This window comes from Furipterus horrens, unplaced genomic scaffold, assembly GCF_987537825.1.
Source record: "Furipterus horrens unplaced genomic scaffold, mFurHor1.1.pri manual_scaffold_4, whole genome shotgun sequence".
NCBI classification, from domain to species: domain Eukaryota; kingdom Metazoa; phylum Chordata; class Mammalia; order Chiroptera; family Furipteridae; genus Furipterus; species Furipterus horrens.
The window spans coordinates 201761310-201784209 of NW_028327174.1; the positions used below are offsets into that span (position 1 = coordinate 201761310).

Consider the following 22900-nt stretch of genomic DNA (forward strand, 5'->3'; position numbering starts at 1 on the left):
CCCTGAAGACCACAGAGAACCTCTCCCCACCGCCCTGGAAGGCAGCTGGGCAGGAAACTTGGGGGCGGGGGGAGTTGAAGAACCCGGGGCTGCCCAGTGTTGCCAACTGGGTGGCCTCTGCCCTGGTCCCTGCAGGAGTCCTCCCACGCCCTCCTCCGGTGCCAGCCAGGGAGTGAGCGCCCCCTGCCCCCCTTCTCTGAACTCCCTCCGGAGATGGCTTGGCTTCCCCAAAGCAGGGCCCATCAGGGTGGAGGCGGCATCTGTCAGCTGGTATTCAGGCTCTGGTTGTGCGCACAAATCGCTCCCCCTCCCCATCTCCCCAAATCCACCCACCCACCCCTTTACCCACTGCTTGGGGCCTTCTGGGCAGCAGCACTTGGCGAAGGGAGTCAGAGCAGCAGCCTTGAGCCCTTGGCTGTTGGGGTGGGCGGACTGACTCACTGGGTCCCCTCCCTGACGCCACCGATGGGGCAGCCCCCACGCCCATGGGCGCTGGCACCCAGTCAGGCCCCTGGGTCTGGGTTTCGGAAAAGGAAGCTGCAGCCCCGCGGCGCCTGACCCGAGCTGGCTGAGGATGCGCTCTGCGCCCAGGGACCCGCTGGCCCCCGGGCCGGGAGGAAATGTTTAGGCAGCGACCCCCCAGAGCAGGCTCGCTCCCGCGCCGCCTGCTGGGGCCACCCTGGCTGCGGGCCCGCCGGGGCGTCCTTGCTCGCGGCGCCCCTCCCGGGGCCGTGGCGCGTCCCCCGAGTCTTGCAATATTTCCATCCTGCACCTTTAAGAAGACCGTTGCTCCGTGGTGGGATGGTGTGTTAAAGCCACACAGAGGAAGTTACGCAGCCCGGATCAGACCGAGAGATAAAAGCCGCGATGGTGATCGTGAGTGACGGCAGGAGGATTTAGCCCCGGCATTAACTTGGAGCGGAGTGCAGGGGGGCAGTGAAGCGCCCCGCCATCTGGCCCGCACCGCGCGGGGGGATGCCCCGGCGCCCCGACGAGCAGCCGCGAAGCCCACCCGGGCCGGGGGCAGCCCGGCGCCCGAGCGCGGGTCCCTTCCAAGCCGCCCAGGGGGACCGAAAAGTTTGCACTTGTTAGCGGCGACCTCCCGCTCGGCCAGGGCGGGCGATGCTGGCGGCGCGGGCGGCCCCCTCCCCCGGCCCGCGTCTCCGGGACCGCTGCGGGCGGCCCCCCCGGCGGCCGGAGGGCTCCCCAGCCCCGCTCTGACGGCCACATCGGCGGCGGCGGGAGCGGCGCGGGGAAGGAGCGGCGGCTCGCAGCCCTCGGCCCTCGCCCCCACCCAGCGCCAGCCAGCAGGCGGGCTGCGGAGCGCCGGAGGGGGGCGGTCCTCGGCCTCCTGGGTCTCCGCTCCAGGAAGCTGCTCCACGCCGGGGTAAGGCGGGCGGGGAGAGCCCGGGAGGCGCGCGGGGGGAGAGCCGCTGCAGCTCGGCCAGCCGGGTTTCATTTTTAAAGGGCTTCGGTGACCATGCAGCCTTGCCCGGGCCCAGGAGCCGCTCACCGCAGCCCAGCCAAGGCTCGGAGGCAAAAGTTATCCGGTAGCGGCCGTTACTAGCGGAGGGCTGGAGCGGGAGAGGGGTGTGTGAGTGTGCATTTGTAGCAGCATCTTAAAGGAGTAGCTCGTCTTCCCCGCCGCCTGTTCCCCAGCAGGGTCTTTTCCCATCGTGTGCGTGCGTGGGGGGGGGGTGGATGGTGCCAGAATTCGTGCATGTGTTTGTGAAAAGGATATGAACCCTTCTCTCGCGCCACTCCCCCACCCCAATTTAATTGCCACCCTGTAGAGCCCCCCATCCCACCCCCTTCCCCTCTCTCCGAGCACCGGGTGTGAGTTGCACAGAGAAACTCTTGGCCAGCCAGGACTGGAAAGTTCTGTCCGTGTTGGGAGGGGTGGACTTATGGGGGAAGGGGTTGCGCAGGGACAAGCTTGGGGACGATGTGGAGTCGAACCTCGAACTGGGTGGCGCACAGATGGGGGGCGCAGAGGCGCTGGACGGCGGGAGGAGGACCGTGGGCTCGCAGGGTCGCCGGCTCCAGGGTGAGTTGCCAGCCTGGGCTGGGGGCGGGGGCAGGGGTGGGGCACGCGGCGGCTGGGTCGCTGCTGGCAGCAGGGCTGGGGAAAGGACGCGACGAATGTGTGGCGCTTCGCCGGGTGTCTGCTCATTACGGGAGGCTTTATCCAGAGAGGGGCGCCTCGGTGCCGGCCCGGCCTTTATTAAAGGCGTGATTATTAATTGCTCCGGTGGCCTGCACTCAACTTCGGAAGCGAAAAGGCAGCTGAGGGACTGCCCCGCGCGTTCGTGTGCTGTGCGCGCCGTTTGCAGCCTCCCCGAAGCGCGGACTGAGCCGGACCCCTCCGCGTGCGCGGCGGAAGGCGGACCCGCCCCGGCCCCAGCCGCCCAGCCGAGGCCTCTTCCTCGCGTCCCATCTGCCGCACTTAACTTTTCGGGGCTCCGTGGTCGCAGAGAGGGCGTGGGTTCGTCGGGAGCCGAACAAGAGTCCCCGCTCCGGGGCTGGGGCGCCGAGGCCTCCGGCACCAGGATGCTCGCTAAGCCGCTGGTGAGAGGGGCACCTACTGAACCCGGCCCGGGGCGCGGAGGGGAGCGGAGGGCCGGAAGGTGACCCCGGCCAGCTCCCCTTTCTTCCCGGCACCAGCCCCTTCAGGCAGTCTCACCCTCCTTGGCTGCCCGCGCTGGGGAGGGAGCGGAAACCTCGGGGTGGGCTGGGTCCCGGGAGAAGCCCCCAGCGGCCCCCTGCAGTGACCCCAGGGGCTCCGCGCCCTCGGCGACAAGTTTCCCCACGAGGGCGCAGCCTGCAAGTCCGCGAGGAGCCAGCTCGAGAGGCGCTAATTCAATAAGACAGAGAAATCGGAGTTCAGAAATCTTGGTAAAATCTAATTTTCGGGTTTTAATGCCCTGGCTATCAGCCCCCCTCGGCTCCTGAGGACTCTTAAAGGAAAATAAAGCGCATCGATTCCATTTGTTTTGGGGAGCTGCAGTTTCTTAATAATATAAGGTGAAGATTTATTTTCCACGGAGAAAACGATCCGCCGGGATACAACCTCTCGCTCTGAGATTTCCCTGCTGGCTGCTCTCTCCCGCTTTCCGCCTCCTTATTCCGGGGACTGTGGCGTCTCTCCGCTCCCTCCCTTTTTTTCTTCTCTTTTGGCAAAAACCAACTGTAATATTTGCGTGCTGAGTTCACAATTCCCCTACGATGGCAGCAACACCCAACTGATTGACTAGCGGTAAACAGATTTATTACGCACGCCCCCGGCAGATTTTGTTGTGGTCGTCCGCCCCCCCCCCCTTTTCTAGGGAACGCGTGGCATTTAAGCCAACAGAATTGCAATGCAATTAATAGATTTGCGAGTGGCGCCGCGCGCCCCTAGCCCAGGCCTCCTGACCTCCTGGCCTCGGGTCCTCGCTGCCTCTTGGCCAGCGCCCGCCAAGCCCTGAGCGGCGGAGGGAGGAAGAAAGCCCGCAGCCCGGCGCCCCGGGTGCCCTCCCCCGCCCCCCGCCTCAGGAGCGCCCTACCTGTCAGAGAACAGTTGGGACTCCCCTGCTGGAAGAATTAATTAGGGACCTGCTGTTTTCTGGCGGTACAAAGCGCGCCTGGGTAGAGAGAGGCGTCCGAACCTTTGCGGGGCCGAGCTATTTTATTTTTACTACATTTTCTCGGGTTGTAAAAATAATCGCCAGGCGGGTGCTTTCTGCGAGTTTTCTAGCCAGAAGCGTATTCAAGGCCGGGCAGACTCTATAACAGGTTTCTCTTTAAACAGCCAGAGGTGATACAGGAGAATGTGGTCCCCTTGCTCCTCATCCATCTCCATCAGGAGCGGCTTCAGCCAGCATGGGGGGGCAGGGGCCACCTTAATTCAGATTTACGATCTGGGCCTGGAGCTCCCAGCTCGGGCTCCTCCTGGCTGGGGGGGGGGTGTTGCTGAGCCACCAGCCCCCTTGGGACAGTGTTCCACCTTCGGGTTCATCATTCTGTGCAGGAGTGTGTCTGTGTCTGGGTGGAGAATGGGGTGCCTAGAAGTGTAGCTAACTCTTCAGGGACCTTCTACGTACTGGGGCTGCAGCGGGGACCAGGCAGGGGTCAGGCTGAAGCTAGCGCCCATCTGCAGCGGTTGGGGAACAGAGAGCAATCATGATAACCAGAATAATTACTAATGCAGGCGCTTCTGCTGTGACTCCCTGCAATGACCTTTGCCCTATTGGCTGGCATTTTTGGTCAGGATCCCACACTGGCTGGGCTTGTATTCTTCTGGCGGTGGGTCAAGTGTCTGAGAACACACCACAGCACTAGAGTCATGTTTTCTTGCAATAGAACATTTGTATTAGTTATATCTGTTTGGGCTTTTAAATAATTTCCAGTGGCTTAAAATGGTAAAGCAATCACCATCACAGTGATCCATTTATAAGCATGCCCTCTAAGGCTGAGTGCAGAATTGTGGCCTTGCTCACAACATCTAAATGACAAATCATTGTCACTTGTGTTGAACTCTTCAACATCCCTAGTTTCTTAGAGTTAAAAATTAAACTCACCACTTCCAAGTTGAGAGGCACACCGTTCCTGTCAGCCACCCATGGGCCACTCTGTCTGCGCCATCCCATCGGGCACCTGTCCTTACAATCTCGCCTCTGCTTTGTGGTTTAGACTTGGTCAGTCCTGGTATTTTAAAGCAACCATTCAACCTTGGCTCCTGGGGATAGGGAGTCGCTGACCCCCAAGCAGGGGCGCTTTGTTGGCCTGACACCCCCACGGCGTGAGGAGGAAATGCATTGCCGTTTTCATAACGTGCCCAGTTTCCAAATGTGCAACTCCAATATTAATAAAAATAACCCAGTTTCCTCGGGAGACCTCGCTAATGCAGCCTCATTTTTTGCACATTTTGCCAGGGAGCTTTTGTTCTTATGCATCTTTATCCCTCCTTCTCTTTTTAATTTCTTGCAGGTGCTGTTGCTAATGAGTTCTCCTCCCCTCTTCCCATGAAAGGCAAGCCAGACCCTGGGTACCTGCGTGGATCGAGCTGAAGTCCCAGAAACTTCATAATAAGTCGCCAATGGCTACCGGCCAAGGTCAGCTGGCCCCCAGTCGTGCCTGTCCCCACACAAACAGAGCCAGATAAGCTTCTCCCCAGTTAACACCTCAGTAGCTTTTTTATGTTCCAGTCCAGTCTTGCAATCGTTGCCACTTGAAGCCCCTCTGAAAAGAAATCTCTTTTATTGGTCGGAGATGCCAAGTGCAGTCCCATAGAGGGTACCCGTTTCCAGCTCACAGAGCCGCCTCCTGCTTTTATTTTATCTTCACAACACAGGCCAGAGGGCTGTTCTGCCGTAGTGTGGAGCACATCACCCATGCAGGGCCCTTTAAAGACCAGGATTGATTGGAAGCCCAGAAATTAAAGGCAATCTGATGCGGCCCCTTGCCAGATCCCCGTGGGTTTCCTCCCTATCCCATTTCCACCCACTGTCACAATTTGAGAGTCTGCCTGACTTGATCAGATTCACCTCTGGGGGAGGTGTGATGCCAAGGTTAGGAGGACACCAAGTCACGGGCAACTTTCTGATCTGCCCATCAGCAGTCTGAGAAACGCTGGCTCTGAGTTTTCCATCCCGGCCTCTCGGAAAAAACAAGCTCCTCGCTGTTCCTCCTCGGCCGCGGCGCTCCAGTCCCCGGGACACCTGGCCTCTCTCGCCTGGCAGATGTGGCGTTTCCATGCTGGGGCCGCGAGTCCCGCCTGACCCAGCCGCTGCTTCCCCAGGGCCTCCCTGCGGACTGTGCAGCCATGCTAGGCCTGCTGGCTCTCCTCCTGCCCTGCCTCCCACTGGCCGCAGGGGACTATGACATCTGCAAATCCTGGGTGACCTCAGAGGAGGGCCCCACCTGGGAGTTCTACGCCTGCCAGCCCAAGGTGATGCGCCTGAAGGACTATGTCAAGGTGAAGGTGGAGCCCTCAGGCATCACGTGCGGAGACCCCCCTGAGAGATTCTGCTCCCATGTAAGTCAGCCCAGTGCTGTTCTGTTTGCTCGGGCCAATGGGAGGGGGATGGGGAGGGGGTCAGACCCCTGGGATGGGTGAGCAGAGTGGGACGAGCAAGTGCAAGTTTGACTGACTGTCCTGCATTTCGGATTGGGACCAAGTCTCTGCCCTGCCTTGGAAACGCGCCAGAGCCAAGGCCGCCCTGAGGACTCTGGGGTCAAGTGGCATTACTCCTGGGGGCGGAGGAATTCCTAGCCAGCGCACTGACTACATGCTCTTCTCTTGGGGAGACCACAGTTGTCCAAGGTCCAGCCTCTCAGATAAGCCCCGCCTCCCTTGTGGGAAGTCAGCGTTCCGGGCGCGGGAGCCAGGTACAGTTTGCAACACTGCGCTCTGACCCCGCTCTGTTCATCCCTTCCGACCGGCAGCCGCCTCTCCCAGCCCATCCAACGCGGCAAACCGTTTCGCCAGGCCAGGGTACACCAAGCACTGAACCGGCACGCTGCAGCGGGGGCGTGATGGGAGTGCCGAAGGAGGGGCGCGGGGCTCGGACCAGGATGGGCGGCGTGGCCGGGGCCCTGTCCCGTTCTGTCCCAGCGTGCCACGGAGGGCTTCAATAGTCAAGCCACAGGAACAGCCGCCGCAGCAGGGCCGTTGGCGTGCGCCGCTGGAGTCCGCGGCTAAGAGCCGGACAGGCGTCGCTCCGCTCAGCCCGGGGATTGTGTACGAGCTGTAGGGGATGGCCTCTGTTCCACCATCTGGAAAATGGGTACACTGATAGCATACACTCCTAGGTCGCTGCAAGGAGCCCGTGAGCTAACTCATACCTGTGAGACGCTCAGAATAGGGCCTGGCACTGAGCAGGTGCCCCCTCGGTGGTGGCTGTTGCCATTCCCATCATACAGATGGAGGAACTGAGGCCCATAGGCACACACCAGGAAGGGAGGAACTGTGATTCATATGTCTGGCCCCAAAGTCTCTGAACGAACTGCCGGTCGAGAGGAGCTGTCCCCACTGGGCATTGCTCTAGAGGCCCAGTGTCTGGCGGGAGGCGGGGCAGGGCAGTCAGGCTGCAGAAGCTTATGGGAGGTGCTCAGTGTCATCCTTAGGGTGTCTGCTGCTTCCATGTCCTTGGGGGAGCCTCCGGTCTCTGGATTTGTAGCTGGACTGAGTTGGTGTCCCTACAGGCTCCTGAGGAGGCCTCAATCCCATGGGACACTTCAGTCCCATCCCAGAGCCGTCAGTCCAGGTGGCAGTGGCTGGGCTGGGGAGAGATGCGGGGAGGACAGGCTGGGAGCTGGGGGCTGGATGGTCCGTGGGGGCCACTGGTCTGGGGACCGAGGGCTTCGCTGGCTCCAGGACAGGCAAGGAGGCTGCCCCTGAAGGTCAGGGGCAGGGCCAGCAGGGGCCCAGCTCTGAGTCTGCATCTCCAGCCGGCTGCCCACCCAGCCCACGTGAGGACCTTGGTGCACACTCCCTGGGCAGAGGCAGCCTCTGCCTCTCATGTGAGAGTCTTGACTATATTTCTTCTCTTAAATATTAATCACTGCCTTCATGTGCTGGGGGAGGGGTGGGCAGGGCAGCTAAAGCATAATTCACGGGACCAGCTTCTGGTCAAGGACCAGAGGCGTAGAGATGACCATCACATGCAAGTCCAAGGCCCTCTCCTGGCCAAAGCTGGCTCGGATGCCCTTGGCCCTGGACCTCTGCGTCGCCATGGTGGGGCAGTCACCCCCACAGTCCAGGCTGCGCCCAGGCAGGCATCCGTGAGCCCTGGGCTTGGGAAGAGGCTTTTGAGTCCTCCTTTTCTCCTGGGAAGGCAGAAGAGTCCTCCATCACCCCTCATCGGTGGGTCCTCGGGGTCTCCAGACCTGTCTGGTGGACCTGAATATTCCATCATGGGCCACCGTCTGGCTCTGTCTGTGATCGCCACGTGCTGGCCGCGAGGATGAGGATGCTGCCTTGCCACAGAGAAGGCAGCCTTGCTTGGGAGGTGGGCTGGCTTCTGCAGGGAGGGCGTCCCATCCGGGGAGAGAACCTGTGGCGGTTTATCCCGAGCAGGTCCTGGGCATGTCTCATTTGATTGTCTCTAGGATGGTCTGAGGCGGGGACGGTTCTAATCCTAGTTTAGGGATTAGAAGGTGTCGCCTAAATCCTGCCAAGGTCACTCGGTCTAGAAGGCAGGCTGGGAGTTTACCCACCAGGCAGCTCAGTGCCCCCGCTCCTCGCTTCAGTCTCTCCCTCCGTCACCGTGCTGGGGAAAGATGCAGCGCAGGCTGTGCGTCCTGCGTACGGTGCCGGCACATAGTAGGTGCTCAACGTGTGGTAGCTGCTCTTTGCTGCTTTTTGTAGTTATTCCGCCCTGGTTGGTGTCCCTGCCTTTTCTTCTCGGCCTCTCTTCTGCCCCGAGGATGCCACGCCCTGTATCCGCAGCCTCAGAGCAGCAGGCAGAGGACGCTGCTCCTGCAGCCTCAGCTCCTCCAGCCGCAGCAGCCGGGGTTGTTAACTCGCCACCGGGGGGCGCCCTGATGGTAGCTGGGGGGGGGGTGGCGGTGCGGGGGAGGGAATGCCCCCGTAACCCAGCCATTGCTGGGTGGGTCCCTATTCCCAGACAGCCCTCCTGCAGAGGGTGCTGCGCTGTCCCAACATCCAACCAATGGGCATGTGAGCCCCAGAGCACCCGAGGGTGCAAGAGGGGCCAAGTGGCGGCTGCCCTTTCCAGGGTTCGGGGTGCAGACCCTCCCTCTCCCCAGGCTTGTGTCCTTCAGCAAAGCCACCTGAGAAACCTGAATTGTAAATTCCAGCCTGGTGAGGAAGGGGGGGAGGAAGACTAAGATAAATGAATAAATAAAAACCGATGGGCTCCAAATGCACAATGAGAATTAATAGGGATGAGATGTCAGGCAAGGATTCTTGCACAAGGGCAACATCTCAGCGAGGGCTGTGGGAGGGGAGAGACGCCCGCCAGCCCCAGATTCGCAGGGTCTGGCTGGGAAGGGCCGTGCTGGTGGGGCCGCAGGGCTGGGGACACCAGGGGAAGGCAGTGCCCAGAAAGGCTTCTCAACCCCCGAGGGCAGCAGCCACTCACGGACCCCTCTAGGGCGGGGCGGGGGGGGGGGCAGGGATGCCAGTGGGCATGAGAAGCAGCCCCACAGTGCTCCAAAAGAGAGGTGACAGCTGCCCTTAAAGGAGGGGACCCTTTCCTTGTGCCTCTGGGACAAAAGCTAATAAGCCTTGAGTTTCAGGGGAGAGCTGATGAGGAAGGGGAGAGAGAGAGAGAGAGAGCGCAGGCGCCAGCGTCAGCTGCAGACCAGGCAGGTGATGTTCAGAGCAATTCTGCAGCTGCCCCCTTGAGACCCACAGTGTCGTCCATGGGCCAGGAGCATAGCCTCCCCTTGTTAGAAAGGCGGGGTGCCAGTGCTGCCCCAGACATGCCCCCCTCTGCACGCTGGCCTCAAACCCATAGAGAGCCTGGGGCGCACCCACAGCCTCCCCTCTCCCCGGCATACCCCTCCAGTCGGCAGACCTGAGGCCTGACCTCATGCCACGCCCAGTAGGCAAGGAAACGTGAGGCTGCTCTTGCAGAGCCAAATGAGCAACAAGAGGGACACAACAGACGTCAGGGACAAAGGTGAGGAGGGCCTGTCCCTCCTCAGCAGTCCTCCCGACATTTCTCCTCCTTGCCTGTGTCCAGGCTGTCTCCTTTGCCTGCAACGCCTTCCTTTGCTTTCTTCATTGCTGAGGCTTTCCCATTTACCTTAGAGGTTCAGGTGGGGCACCACCTCCTCCAGGAAGCTTTCCCTGACTGCCTAGCCCAGGTGGATTAGAACATCCCCATCTGGGCAAAACCCTGTCATTGTTCTCCCTGATGTGTCCTGGTGGTAAGAGCTTAGGCCCTGGGGCTGGAGAGGTAGAGGTAGGCATCCTGTGCTGTGTGACCTCTGGCCTGAGGCTTAACCTCTCTGAGCCTTATTTCCTTAAACTGGAGCTATTAATAGAATACACCTACAGGACTGTCATGAGCACAGTGCCTGGCACACAGGAGATGCTCAATTCATGCTAGTTATTGTACTGCTGATGTTTGCTCCTGTTTGGATTGGGAGCTCCTCAAAGGTAGGGGGTCTTGTTCACCTCTGCATCCCTTCCTCTTGGCTCAGTCAGGGCTCAGGTAGCATTTCCTGAACGAATGAATGGCCGGGCGGGTGGAAGGGCAGCGTGGTCCAGGGAGGCCTTGCAGACGAGGAGAGATCAGAGCTGAGAGTGTCAGGAAGAGCTAGGGTTCTGATCAGGACAGAGAGAGGAGACACCAGAGCCTCTGCCTCTCTCCCCAAGAGTCCCTGTTCCGTGGGAGTTGTGATCAGATGACACCGGGAGGTCTGCACAGCTCTGTCCTTAAGCAGGAAGTGACTTTGGAACCTGAGCTTCACCCAACCCTTAGTTACAGCCTCTCAACGTCTTGAAACGCCTCAGGCAGGGCCCAGCCGAGGACAAGAATAGTTCCATGCCTGAAGTCTTGTTGAACAGTGAAGTCTCCTTCTGGGGGAGCAGACAGGTGACAGGATGGGTGGCACTGCCTGAGAGGTCCAGGGCCGCAGGAGCGAGCCCTTGCCCCTTACTTTTCTTAAGAGAGTGGGTTTGAGTCCAGAGCCCTGCAGAGGGGAGGGGGCGGTGCCACTGGAGCGCGAGGTGGGGGGAAGGGAAAGGGTATGGAGAAGACATCTTTCCAAAGACAGAGACAGAGGTTCTAGCACTTTCCAATAAGCATAGCCCCACCTTCCCCAGGCTTGCTCGTCTTCCTCTCCTGTGTCTGCGTTCCCCAGCCCTGGCTCTCGGTGCATTTTCATTTTTCTCCACGTGTGACGAGGCCAGGGGTGGACGATGGATAGGAGGACAGGCAGACAGGCACCCGCGGTGGACGAAAACTTGGGATTGGGGGCAAAAGGGCCTCATGCGTTTCCCGCCCCTCTGGGTCATGGCCCTGCGCCTCGGTCTCCTTCTCTGAAAGTGGGGTGCTGCCAGGCACACCTCAAAGGAAGCTCGTGCGAATGAGAAGAGACAGGCATGTAAAAGGCCTCAGCAGGGTGCCTGGCACCAAATGAATGTTCCAAAAAGGGGGTGGTGTTTTTCATCCTAGAATGTAGCTTGAGAGACAAAAGGAAGAGTAAAAGCAGAAAATATAGACTGAGGATGATCCTGTCGGCCACGTGTGTAATGTGGGGGATAGTTGTGTGGGCCGTGGCACGTCCGGGGGCTGGGCACCGGGCTGGTCTGGGTGGCCCATGGCCTTGAGGAGCTGGAAGGATTCAGAGGCGCGGTGGCCAGGCCAGAAGAAATGGAAGGAGCACAGGCGCGGAGGAGGGGCGTCCAGGTGACGTGGGGGAAGGTCGTTTGGATGATGGGGACAAGCTGCTCCCCTACTCCGTTCCTTGAGGTGCCCCCGCCCCCCGCTACACCTGTAGGGGTGGGGTGTTACTGTGCCATCTGATGGGGGAATAGACTGAGGTTGCCCGAGCCCCCCTAAATGGGTCAACCTTCCTCTGTCCGGCTCATAGCCAGTCTCTAGGGTCTGAGACCTTAAGCCAAGGGTGTGGCCAGAGGGAGGGGAGCAGGGGACAGTGGGTGGGCAGGCAGAGGCCTGAGGGAACCCACAGGGCACGGAGCCCTGAGACTGGAGCAGAGCTTGGCGGGCTCAAAGGGTCGGCTTCCGTCCCCAGCCGTCGCTGCCCCAGGAACGGCCCGGTCACACAGCCACGACCCAGGCCCTCCTGCCTCGGCCCCTGTGGCTGCGTGGCCCGTGGGGATGCCTGGAGGGGCCCAGAGAGTGGGAGACAGCAGATGAGGCAAGAACCAGTTCCTTTCGGCTTTGGTTTGCGGGTTCTGATTTGTTTTTCAGCAGCAGCAGGTTTGCTGAAATATATGAAAATGTGTTTCTAGTTCCCCGAGCGCATGCCAGCTGCAGCGCGTTCGAGCGGAGTGAGCGCTGGCTGGGAGCCGGGCCGTTCTACGCCCCGGCAGAATCCCTGCTGCTGGGACACCAGGCCGAACCCCCAGACTCAGTTCCCCCAGCTGTGCAACCCCGGGTTTAGGCGAGATTAACCAGGTCCTGGGAGACTGACTGCCAGATCCATCCTGAGATTTGGGGAGACGTAGCTGGGGTGTAGCTTCACTCACAGACAGAAAGCACAGGGGACCCAAAGCAGCGTCTGGTGCGGCTCCTATGCCCAGCACAGCGCCCAGCTTTGTTTTTGTCCAAGTTCAAATTCCTTTATCATAGTATTCTCATAAATGAAAATCAAAACAAAGAAAGACACAGCCAACTGCTAAAAAATATGTTGCTACGTCACACGTAATCTAAATTATTTTTTAAACTTTAATTGATATAATTTACATCTAGCATTGTATTCGTTTTAAGGGTTCAGCATCATGATTTGATGCCTGTCTGTCTGCTGAAGGGCCACCCACCGTAATTAGTTTAGTTAGCATCTATCACCACGCACAGTTAGCAAAATATTTTGGGTGATGAAGGCATTTAAAAATTTTTTCTTTAGCTTTTAAATTGAGAGGAAATTTATACAACACGAAATTAACATAAAATGTGCCTTTTTATCCCCTCGTGACTGAACGGTGCCGTGGCGTTCAGCACCGTCATAACGCTGTGCCAACAGCACCTCTGTCTGTTCGGGAACACTCCGTCCTCTGAAAAGGAACCCGAGCCCCCGTTAGCAGTCACTCCCTCGTCCTCGCCTCTGCGGTCCTGGCAGCCACTGTGTGCTCGCTGTCCGTGGACTTGCCTATTCTAGACATACCACATACGTGGAGTTGCAGAATGCGTGACTGCGTGTCTGGCTTCTGTCACTGAGCAGATCGCTCTCAAGGCGCAGCCACGTGGTGGCCGCTGTTGGCACCCACTCCTTTTCCTGGCTGAGTAATATTCCACTGGCTCACCCACCATAGTCCGTTTACCCTTCATCAGCCAATGGGCGCTGGGCTGTTTCCACTCTTTGGCCGTCATGGATAATATTGTTATGAACATTTGTGTCCACGCTTTTTTCATGGACATACATTCACATTTTTCTGGGGTGAAGTTGCTGGGTCAGAGGGTAAGTTTTATATTTAAGCTTCTGAGGAACTGCCAACGTGTTTTCCGCGGCAGCTGCTCCTAGGACATCCCCACCCGCACCGCACAAGTGTTCCCGTTTCGCCACGTCCTTGCCAACTCTTGTTTTCCGTTTTTGTTTTTTATTATGGTCAGCCGTGTGGGTGTGATGTGGCATCTCCTTGTGGCTTTGGTTCGCATTTCCCTAACGGTGGTGACGCTGGACATCGTCTGCTTGTTGGCCGTTTGTATATCTTTACAGAAATGTCCAGTCCAGTCCTTTGCCCGCTTTTCAGTTGAGTTGTTTGTCTTCTTGTTGCTGAGTTGTACACGTCCTTTATTTATTCCGCATGCTAGACCCTTGCCAGACGTGATTTGGGAACAGTTCCCCTGTTCTGCAGGCAACCCGTTGCTCCCTCAATCATGTCCTTTGATACACCAAGTGTGTTGGTCATACCTAATGTACCCATTTCTTCATTTTATCATCCTATCTGGGAAACCAGTGCAAAATCCAAGGCTATAAATGCTTACCCCCCTGTTTTCTTCTGAGACTTTTACAGTTCCAGCTCTTGTATTTAGGTTTGGACCCAGTTTTGGTTCATGTCTGTACCTGGTGTAAGATATGTGTCCATCTTCATTCTTCTGCATGCAAACACCCAGTTCTCCCGACCCCATTTGTTGAAGAAACTGTTCTTTCCATCAAATGTGCTTGGTAACCGTCTGGAAAGTCAGTGGGCCACAGGTGTGAGGGTTTATCCCGGACTCTCGGGATAAACTGAGGCCCTGAGTGTCCCATGGGCCGTGTTCATCCGGCTTCCCAGGCACCTGCGAGGCAGAAACTACGCTTCTGTCTGTTGTCCCCATTCCACAGACGAGGAGACAGAAACTCCAGTGCCAAGTGGCAGCGTCCCAGCTCAGACTCAGACCCTAGTCCTTTAACCACTAAGCCACAGTGAGGCCCAAGGACGGGGGAAGCTCCCTCCTCCCTCCCTTTCTTCCCTCCCTCCCTCCCTCCCTCCCTCTTTTCCTAACACATCTTCTTGGTGGGAGGTTAACGTTGATTGTCTTCGTGGAGGGTCGTTGGGGAGAAGCCGCTGTGTCCTGTGGCCGCTCTCTGGTCTGTGTGTACCTCCTCTCCAGCCTCCGCCTTGGCTCCATGGGTAGCACTTGGACACAGTAGGTGACAGACAGGTGCCGATGGCAATCATCCTTCATCTCCAATAGGGAATGCGATTGGGAAGGGGGTCTTAGAGACCATCTGAGGCCAAAGGAGCCCCCGTATCTACAGCAGAGGAACTAACTGCCTGAGGGAAATCAGGTGCCTAGGACTGGGCTGTCCTCCCCGGGCTGACCTAGGGCTCCTGTGCACACAACATGCAGCCGCTAGAGGAGTCTAACCCCCTTCCCTACATGGGGAAACTGAGGTTCAGCAGGATGCAGTGACTTCCTTGGGCTGCCAGTGAGAGAGCAGCAGACCCAGGAGCCTCAGCCCCAGCCATGAGCTCTGCCGAAGGAATGGACTGGAGCCCTGGGGACAGGGCATTCCACACGGGGTCCCTAGCCATCCACTCACATGGCTGTGACATCGCGTGGCCGCATTGGGTGGGGAAGTGGGATGCCTGTCTGAGAGCCGCCTGCAGCCAGCATGGTGCCCGAGTGGCACCTTCGGGGTAGGCGCAGCCATAAGGTTAAGGTGCTGCTGTCTGGACTGCTCAGGTGAGCTCTCACACCTGCGTGAAGTCCCCTTGCCTAGGCACTGCTCGGAGCTGGCCCAGAGAGTGTCAAGACCCCGCCCAGCCCACCCATGAGCCGTGGGTCTCTTTGCTGTGGCAGCATGCTGAAAGGTGGTAGGCGGGCAAGGCCAAGGGCGAGGCAGGAGGTGGGCAGACTGCTAACGATCCCTGCAAGGTCAGCATCTGAGATTGTCCTCTGATTGTCCTCTGGGGTGCACGCCGGTCCACCTGCCGCCCTCAGCTGGGAGCCTCAGGAAGCCAGAGCCGGGGAATCCACGCTCACATTGTTGCCACGTGCGGTGTGTCCTGGACACGCCCCTCTCGCGGGGTTCAGCTGGGGTGCCAGGCACTCTGCGAAGCACTTTCTGAACGTAGTGTTTTGTGTCCACAAACCGGGACAGCTAATAGCGCAGACGAGGAGAGGAAGGCTCAGAGAGGTGGGGAAACTTCCCCACGTTTGCACAGCCGGTGACGAAGCGAGGACCTGTCGACAGGGCCTTGACCTCCGTCCCACCCGCTCGTCTGTAACGCAAACGTCTGGATAGTGGTCCTGAGATTGGCAGGAATGTGGGACTCAGGATGTCAGGGTGCAGCTACAGAAGGGTCGCCTCCCCTCTCAGGGTCCCCGTAGAAAGGAACTGAACTATCCCAAGTTTATGGGTCCATCCAGACCTAAACCTGGGGGCTTCTAGAGTTGCCCCTCCTATCAAAGGGACTGGGGCCCTGCCTTCAAGGTCTGGCATCCTTCTCCCCAGAGCTTGGTCCTGGGTGCTATAGGGTCCCTCCTTCTAGCTCTCTCCTGCTGCCCTGTCCTCTGTCCGCTTGACTCCAAGCGGGGACCAGGGAGATAGAAGGAAATGAGACACAACCAGTCTGCCTTCAGGCAAAGGTGAGAAGGAGGCCGGTGAGGATGGGGCCTGCAGGTGACCGCGCCTCCCTCCCAGCCACGCAAAGTGGGCGGGGCCGTCTGGGGGCTGGCAGGTGCTTGCATGTCCCTTTCCTCTGGGGACTCAGAGATAGCCAAAGGCTGGCGCAGCAAAAGGAGAAGCCAGCTGCCGAAGGGCCTGCCGCCTCTGTTCCTGTCGCCGCCCCATCCCAAACCCTTGCCAGCAGCTCTGGGGCCGGCTCCTGGGCCCGGGCGCTGTGTGACCGCAGGCAAGTCTCGCCCGCGCTTTGCAGTATAGATTTCCTGCCTGGGATGGGAGGGGGTCTGTGGGGTCACCCTTCAAACCCCACTGCATCCCCAGATGCTGCTTCTGGCCTGGGGGCTTTCAAATGTGGGGAGACCTCCCAGGCACTGGAAAGACCCAGGGACAAAGGAAGGAGACCAACCCCCAGCTCTGCAGTGAGACCCCAGAGCAGGCTCCACCTTTGGGGGCATCAGAGCCGTTTTGAGAATCTATATGCTCTTCCTAATACAATGAGTATACACACACACACACACATGCGCGCACACATGCACACACGTGCGCACACCCGTGCACACACACACATGCACAAATACATGCACACACAAACGCATGGGTTTGTGCATGCGCACATGTGCACGATACCCATGTGTGCATGCATGGACATGCGTGTGCACGCACTTATGTGCACAGGTGTGTGCATGCATGTGCGCATATGCACGCATGCACCTGTGCATACACTCGTGCGTGCACACCTGTGCAACACGGAGTCGCAAACACTTGCAGGACTTCCCAGATCACCTGCATTTACCTGTGTGCCCCCATGGCCTGACCCTCTCAGGGAGCCTTTAAGATCGCGCTATTGTCATGGGTAGCCATTGTGTGCGTGTGGCCACTCGTGCCCAGTGAGTGTACTGTCCTTGTCAGCCTGTCCTCCCCCGGCACACTCGGCCAGCCCGGGACAGAGCCAGGGAGGGGAGCTGGTGCTTTACCCGCCCTCAGCCCTGGGAGACCTCACGGAGTCCGCGAACCCACTTCTTTCATGTGGACCTGGCAGCGTGTTCACTCCCACGTACGGCTCTGGGGAAGGTGAGACGGCTTTGCCTCAGGGCAGCCTGATCTGTTTCTGGGGAAGACGTGGGGGGAAAGGCACCCGGCAATGGACAGTTATGGACCTAAAAATAGAGGTGGAGGGAGCAGCGGGGAGGGCCAGGTGGCATCTGCCTTCCACCAGGCCTGTCTGTCTGGCACCAGGCAGCCCACCCCTCCCACTCGGGGTCCTCGAAGGTCTGGCTGCCCCTCAGCCTGGCTCAGAGGCATGGGAGAGAAGAAAGTTAGGAAAGGGGGCTGGGGAGCCAGGTGCCACCTGAAGATGGTGACTTGTCCCATCACAGGGTCCTCACAGCAGTGGCCTCAACCCTGGCTGCACATGAGAGCCTCCGGGGAAGCCGTAATCAGCTGGATGCCAGGCAGAGACCTATCTCTGAGGGTCTGATGTGGGGGCCCCTAGGTGAGTCGTGCAAGAACACTCCAAGGGGTATCTCTGCAGTAGGAAAGGGGGTCCCAATTTTGTGGCTCTCTCCTCTCCTACCTTTCTCGAAGGCCTCAAGCCCTGGTGGCAGCAGGGACCCCAGGGGCAGAGAAGGCAGGACAGGGCTGTGCAGACCGTCCCATGCAGGGGGTCCTCAGTGGGCTGCACAGTGGCATCCCCGGAGTTCCTAACACTCCCTGCCCAGGCTGCATGGTCTCTGGGGGGCACCTGGGCATCGGGACTTATGAAAGCTCCCAGGTGGCCCTGGGGCGCACCCCAATTTGAGAACCACCTGCAGCCTTTCCTAGGACTATGCCAGGTCCCTTCCAGCCTTAGGCATGTTGTTGTTTTTTATATTCAAAGACCAGAGGGGGAGAGTTTGCTCTCAGAATCCTTCCTTATATCTGAGCTGCAGGCGCTCCATCCTTGCTCTGGCTTCCTGGGGGCTGAGAGGTGCTGGCTCCCCACTTGCCCTTTGTTCCCCGGTTCTCAACCTCTTCCTGGAAGGAGGCTGGCTGGCCTTCAGGGCCTTCCTGCAGCTGCTAAATGTCAAGTCTGCGGGCTGCTCCAGGCCTCTCCCTGGCCTGGTCTCCTGTGCACCCCACCAGGCTCCCAGCCTAGCCAAATGCATTAACCCTCTCTCACTGTAGCTGTTTTGCATGTCTGACCTGGCCCTTTGCTTGGTCCCTTTAAATGGGGAATCCTCCACCCAGCCTGGTCAGTCTCCCTCCACCAGTGTACCTGCAGCCCGCCCATGCTTCTGAGCCTGTCTTTCTGAAATCTCACCTCCCCCAGGAAGCCCTCCTGAAAATCCCTCCAGGTCTGTCATCCATGCCATTCACAGGTACAAGCATGAGTGACTCTTCTGGTGGTCACAGCAGCGTGGTCAGCACCCCCATAAGGGGTCAAAGTACCCGGGTTACCAGAGGTGTGCCTGGCCTCTGGGGGCCCCTGTTTCCTCACCTGTAAAGTGGGTGTGATGGCGATGACAGGGCTGACGTCATGACCCAGGGCCTCTGCTTGGATCGATTGGACAGGGATCCTGAACCTGACCAGACAGCGGTCCCCACAAAGGGGTTTTCTTGGTTGCTTCGCTGGATGGTTGGTTTGCTTTCAATCTGGAGCAGAATTTCTGGCCTCAGGGCCAGGAATATTTTCATACCCTGCCCCCTCCCAGGGACTGTGATGTGCAACCAGGTGACCAGGCCTGCTCACTGCTTCTCCAGGGCTGCTTTGCACACAGAGGACATTCAGAAATAGTTGACAAATGAATATGTGAATGAATGAATGAATGAGTGAACAAATACGTACTAGGTCAGTATTGCCACCCCCACTCCCACCAAGGGCTTCATCCACAGAGTGAAGCGCCTGTCCAGGTGTGCCCAGGTGGGCTCAGGTGTACCCAGGTGTGGGGCAGGGCCAGGGACTTCTTACTTGTCCTTTACCCCACAAGGAGGGGAAACCGGCTTCAATAGGATCATAAAATAACCCATAAGAATTTTGTATGTGGTTTGCAGACACAAAAATTCTTTGCACTGTCCCTAAACCAGGGGCTGACCATGCACAGAGAGGCGGCACGAAGAGCGGGCTCTTCCCCGAGCACGTGGGAGCCCCGCGCACCCCCCCGCCCTGGGCTCAGCAAAGCAAGTGGCCTGACCGCAGTCACCTGCCCCCAGACAGAGATCAGGATTGTGCCTTCCCTCGCAGGTTGTCACGAATACAGAAAATGAAATCTCACATGAAAAATCATCCCCCTGAGGTCCACTGCAATGCAATTCTCCGTGTGGATGCTTCACCAGGAGAAAGGACGTGGAGAGGCGTGAGATGCTGGGAGAGGCAGGCAGGGCAGGGCAGTTTGGGTTCAGGCTTTCTCCAAAGGAGGTCCCTCTGAGACCCAACAGGGGCCGGAGAGGGTGGGCAGGCCGGAGGGGCTACTGGTGGCAAGGCAGAGGTGGACAGAGGCAAAGGGGGTCAAGCTCCCCCATGGACCCCCCTTTCAGGCAGTCCCCCCACCAGTCCTGGGCCTCTTTCAGGCCCAGCCAGGCCCATTGTTCGGCTGCTCAGCAAGAAGGCCAAGGGCACCTCCCAGGAAAGGAGAGGGGGCTCTGCCAAGGCCCCAGGGACCCGGGGACAGACAGCTGCCCTGAGCGCTCCAGCCAGACCCTTGGAGGGGCACCTCGCGGCCCTGCCCCGCGCCGCCCCCACCCCAGCATTCAGATCCTCCGCCACCGCTCTTTCTCGCTCCGTGATAAAATATTTATGTCAGCAGAGCAGACCCTCTTTGGGAAGGCTGCCTGAGTCTAGCGTATGCTCTGCACAAGCTTTTAAAGAGCAGGACGCCTTTCCTACTCTAAGCATTTTCTAAGTCCCGAATCAATAATGCGCTTCACTGGCTTCTCTGGTTGGAGCTCTTCCTCCTCTCCGCGCCCTGCCCCCACCTTACCCCAGGCTCCGGCTCCCTTTCTTTAGAGTCTTCCTTCTTTCTTTCATCCTTCTGCCTCTTCTAATTTAGTTTTATCTACTTTTAAAAAATTTAAATAAAAGTGTTGGGCTGTTTTGGTGGAGAGGCCCAGAGGGCAGGACAGAGTGAGAGGCTGGACAGCCGCAGGCAGGCCAGCCCCTGGGTGACCAGGCTGTGCTGGAGGCAGCTGGCAGGAGGGCGGCGGCCCCCCCCCTAACCCCCTACCCCCACCCCCAGGCCCTGGGGGGGAAGCTCTGAAGCTCCTGGCCCCAGGGAGGAGGGCTTGGGCTTGCTCAGCCTCCCGCTCTCCTTTTTCTAATCAATCAGCAAACGTTTACAGCATAACCAGAGAAAACAGGACCGGCCCGTAAAGGAAAGGGGCCCCGAGCCAAGAAAAGATGTGGGATGTGAACGGCAGTACCTCACCAAACTTGCTAAGGAATGAGCAGTTCAGTGTGGCTGTTCTTTGTGGTAATGAGCTCCCTGACACAAGGGGTATGCACACACGGAAGGAGCCACTCATTTTCTGAGACAGATCCCACCACGTGTGTGTGGTCAGCTCTGTGGCAGGAGGGTGGGGTCACCTGTGGGAGGAGGGGCGCGGGGATCAGCCAGGATGGAATTTCCCACCCCAAACATTCCTAAAAGTCTGGCTGTGGGAAAAATTCACATGTGCCAAGGGCAAAACAGAATGTACCCTTTTTATTGTGTTAAGAAAATAAAATTTCATTTCCTGGAGAGAGTAACCTGTGTCAAGCCAGAGCCTCGGTGAGACGGCGAGACCCCAGCCCACCCCCTCCAGCTGCTCACCCCTGCTCCTCTGACCTGGGCTTCCCAGCGGACCATCCCCTGAATAGCTCGGCCCTCCCCACCCCGGCCCAAAGGACTGGGGCAGGCTGTGTGCTGGGAGCCAGAGCTGGGGGGGAGCGAGGGGCCCCTGCCCACTTCGGGAACAGCATCTCAGCGAGCTGCCTTCATCTCCCCTCTGTAACTGCACAGGCTGATCACCTGCTGTTCTCCAGTCCAGGCTCAGACAGAAGATTCTAGAAGGTCTCCCTTTCCTCCCAAACAATGTGGGGAACCAGGGCAGAGCAGAGAGCCACTCTGGGCAATGAGATGCAACTCCTTACATTATGGCCAGACGTGGCAGGTCCAGGGACCGCCCAAGGCTGTGGGTCTGATGTGGACCTCCGCCCTGCAGGTGCCCACAGTGGCTGATTCAGGGTCAGGGTCTGCGGGTGGGCTGGGGGCCATTGCTGGAGTCTCCCCGCCAGGGTGGATGAGTCCCAGGGAGCTGCCTGGCCCTGGCTCCTGGCTCCTGGCCCTTCCCCGCCTGAGTAATGGCTGAGCTGGGAAGACGAGGCTCCAGTGAGAAACAAAATCCAAGAAAATAAGAGAAGCCTCCCGGCCAGCGGGCTGCAGCTCCCGCCCTGCAATGCCCTACGGGTCAGTTTCCGCAGGTTCCCCGAGCAGGGAGCAGGAGCAGGGAGGGGTGACCTTGCCGCTGTGGCTCAGAAGGAAGGGAAGGGAAGCCTGTGGGCAGGGAGTTAGAGGAGCCAGCAGGAATCAATGAAACCAGAGAAGGGGAGAGAGGCAGAGAGAGAGAGAGAGAGAGAAAGAGAGAGAGAGAGAGAGAGAAGGGAGGGAGGAGAGTTAGAGACGGAGCCAGTCAAGGCATCTAGAATTAGAATCCACTCCCAACAGAATCTCCGTTTCCGCTTTGTTAATAATTTATCCTCACTGCAACTTTTCTTACCAATAAATAGGAAATCATTTGTCAGGGAGAACTCCCCTGGCTCCCAGCTTTCTCCCTGGAATAGGGGAGGTGGGGCTGTGTCTCCGCTCCCTTCTTCCCCGGTGGCCTGGGGACTGAGCCTCTCAGACGCTGGATGGCAGTGTCAGAGCTCAATTATTCCAAGCCCAGCCCAGCCCAGGATCACACCTGGGGTTAGGGACGGCCTCCTGAATCCTAACTCCAGGCCCCCATGGGTCGGGGTACTTATTATAGGTTTGCAGGCCTGCCCAGGCTGGAAGACTTTCCCCAAAGCTCCCGACGCAGTGTGCAGGGCAGAGGGCGGGCCAAGCTGTGTCTTCCTGCCTCCCAGCTTTGCTCCCTTGCCCTCAGTGTCCCCACATCCCAGCGATGGCCATGCGCCCTGTCCCTCCCCTCGGCACCCCTCCGTGGCAGCCCCAGCCCGCCCGCCCAGCCTCCTACCGGCAGGCGCCTCCAGCCCCAGCTGAGGTTGGCAGGGCTGAGGATGCGCAGCAGACAGGTTCGGAGAAGCCTGGCAGCAGCCGAACCGTTGTTCCCTGGGCTGCCCACAGGCCTCGGCGGCAGCCGGGTCCCAGGAGCGTGGCCCAGGGCTGGGGCGGCAGCATCCCTTCCCAACGTGTCTCCGAGCCTGACTGCCTGCTCCTTGTCCCGCCTCTGCCACCGAGGAGGTGCGGTGTGACCTGGAACCCTTCTCAGCCGCCCGCAGGCTCTGACGCAAAGGGCCCGCTCCCCGGGTAACAGGCTCGGGGCGCACGGCCGGGGACCTGGCGCTGGCTGAAGCCGAGGGGCTGGTGGTGGTCCTGATGCTCTCTCCCCGTGTCCGTCACATGTGAGTGGGGCCCCATGGGCACTGGCCACGTGGCATCTACTGTCGTTCTCAGCCCTGTGAGGTCTGCGTCCTCATCCTTCCTGGACTTCCGTCCAGTGGACAGAGGCTTCCACAGGAGTCGCCTGGGGGTGCCCGGGCTGGGGGGCAGCGAGGAAAGAGGCGGATGAGGCCACTGTCCTCATGGTGCTTCCCCTCCCTCCAGTGGCAAAGCTGAGACTTGTGTGGCCAGCGAGTGGCTGAGCCAGGACGCCCCCTGCTTGCCCGGCTACAAACCGCGCTGCATAAATCCCCCAAACCTGCCTTGTTGGCATCCGGCAGGTGTTTACTCCTCTTCCTGACACTTGGTTACAGTTCCGGGGATGGCCCCTCCGCGGGCTCCGGGGCCAGGGGCCCGGGGTCCACACAGCCAGACCCCTGGGGGAGCGGTTACCTCCGTCCCCGCTGGCCGCCGCGTTCCCACTCAGTTATATTTTCCCCGCAGCTTGTCTGCAGTGTTTGCAGCCTGGGCTCTGCCTCCCACAGCACCCTTGGCACGAAAATCCCATAAAAGCAAAAACATTTAGGAGACAG

General features: G+C 59.1%; 1 protein-coding gene across 3 annotated transcripts in view; it reads left to right on the top strand.

Moving 5' to 3' along the window:
* Nucleotides 1–421: 421 nt before the first annotated feature.
* NTNG2 (netrin G2) overlaps nucleotides 422–22900 on the top strand; it is a 58895-nt gene continuing 36416 nt past the window's right edge. Inside the window, exons 1-3 of one of the 3 annotated variants that reach the window (XM_090274922.1) lie at nucleotides 422–1387; nucleotides 4969–5093; nucleotides 5597–6016. In XM_090274922.1, the coding sequence (XP_090131048.1) occupies nucleotides 5804–6016 (213 nt within the window). In that variant the 5' untranslated portion in view covers nucleotides 422–1387; nucleotides 4969–5093; nucleotides 5597–5803. The remainder of the gene's footprint in view (nucleotides 1388–4968; nucleotides 5094–5596; nucleotides 6017–22900) is intronic. The other 2 variants (XM_090274920.1, XM_090274921.1) reach the window with 2 other exon arrangements.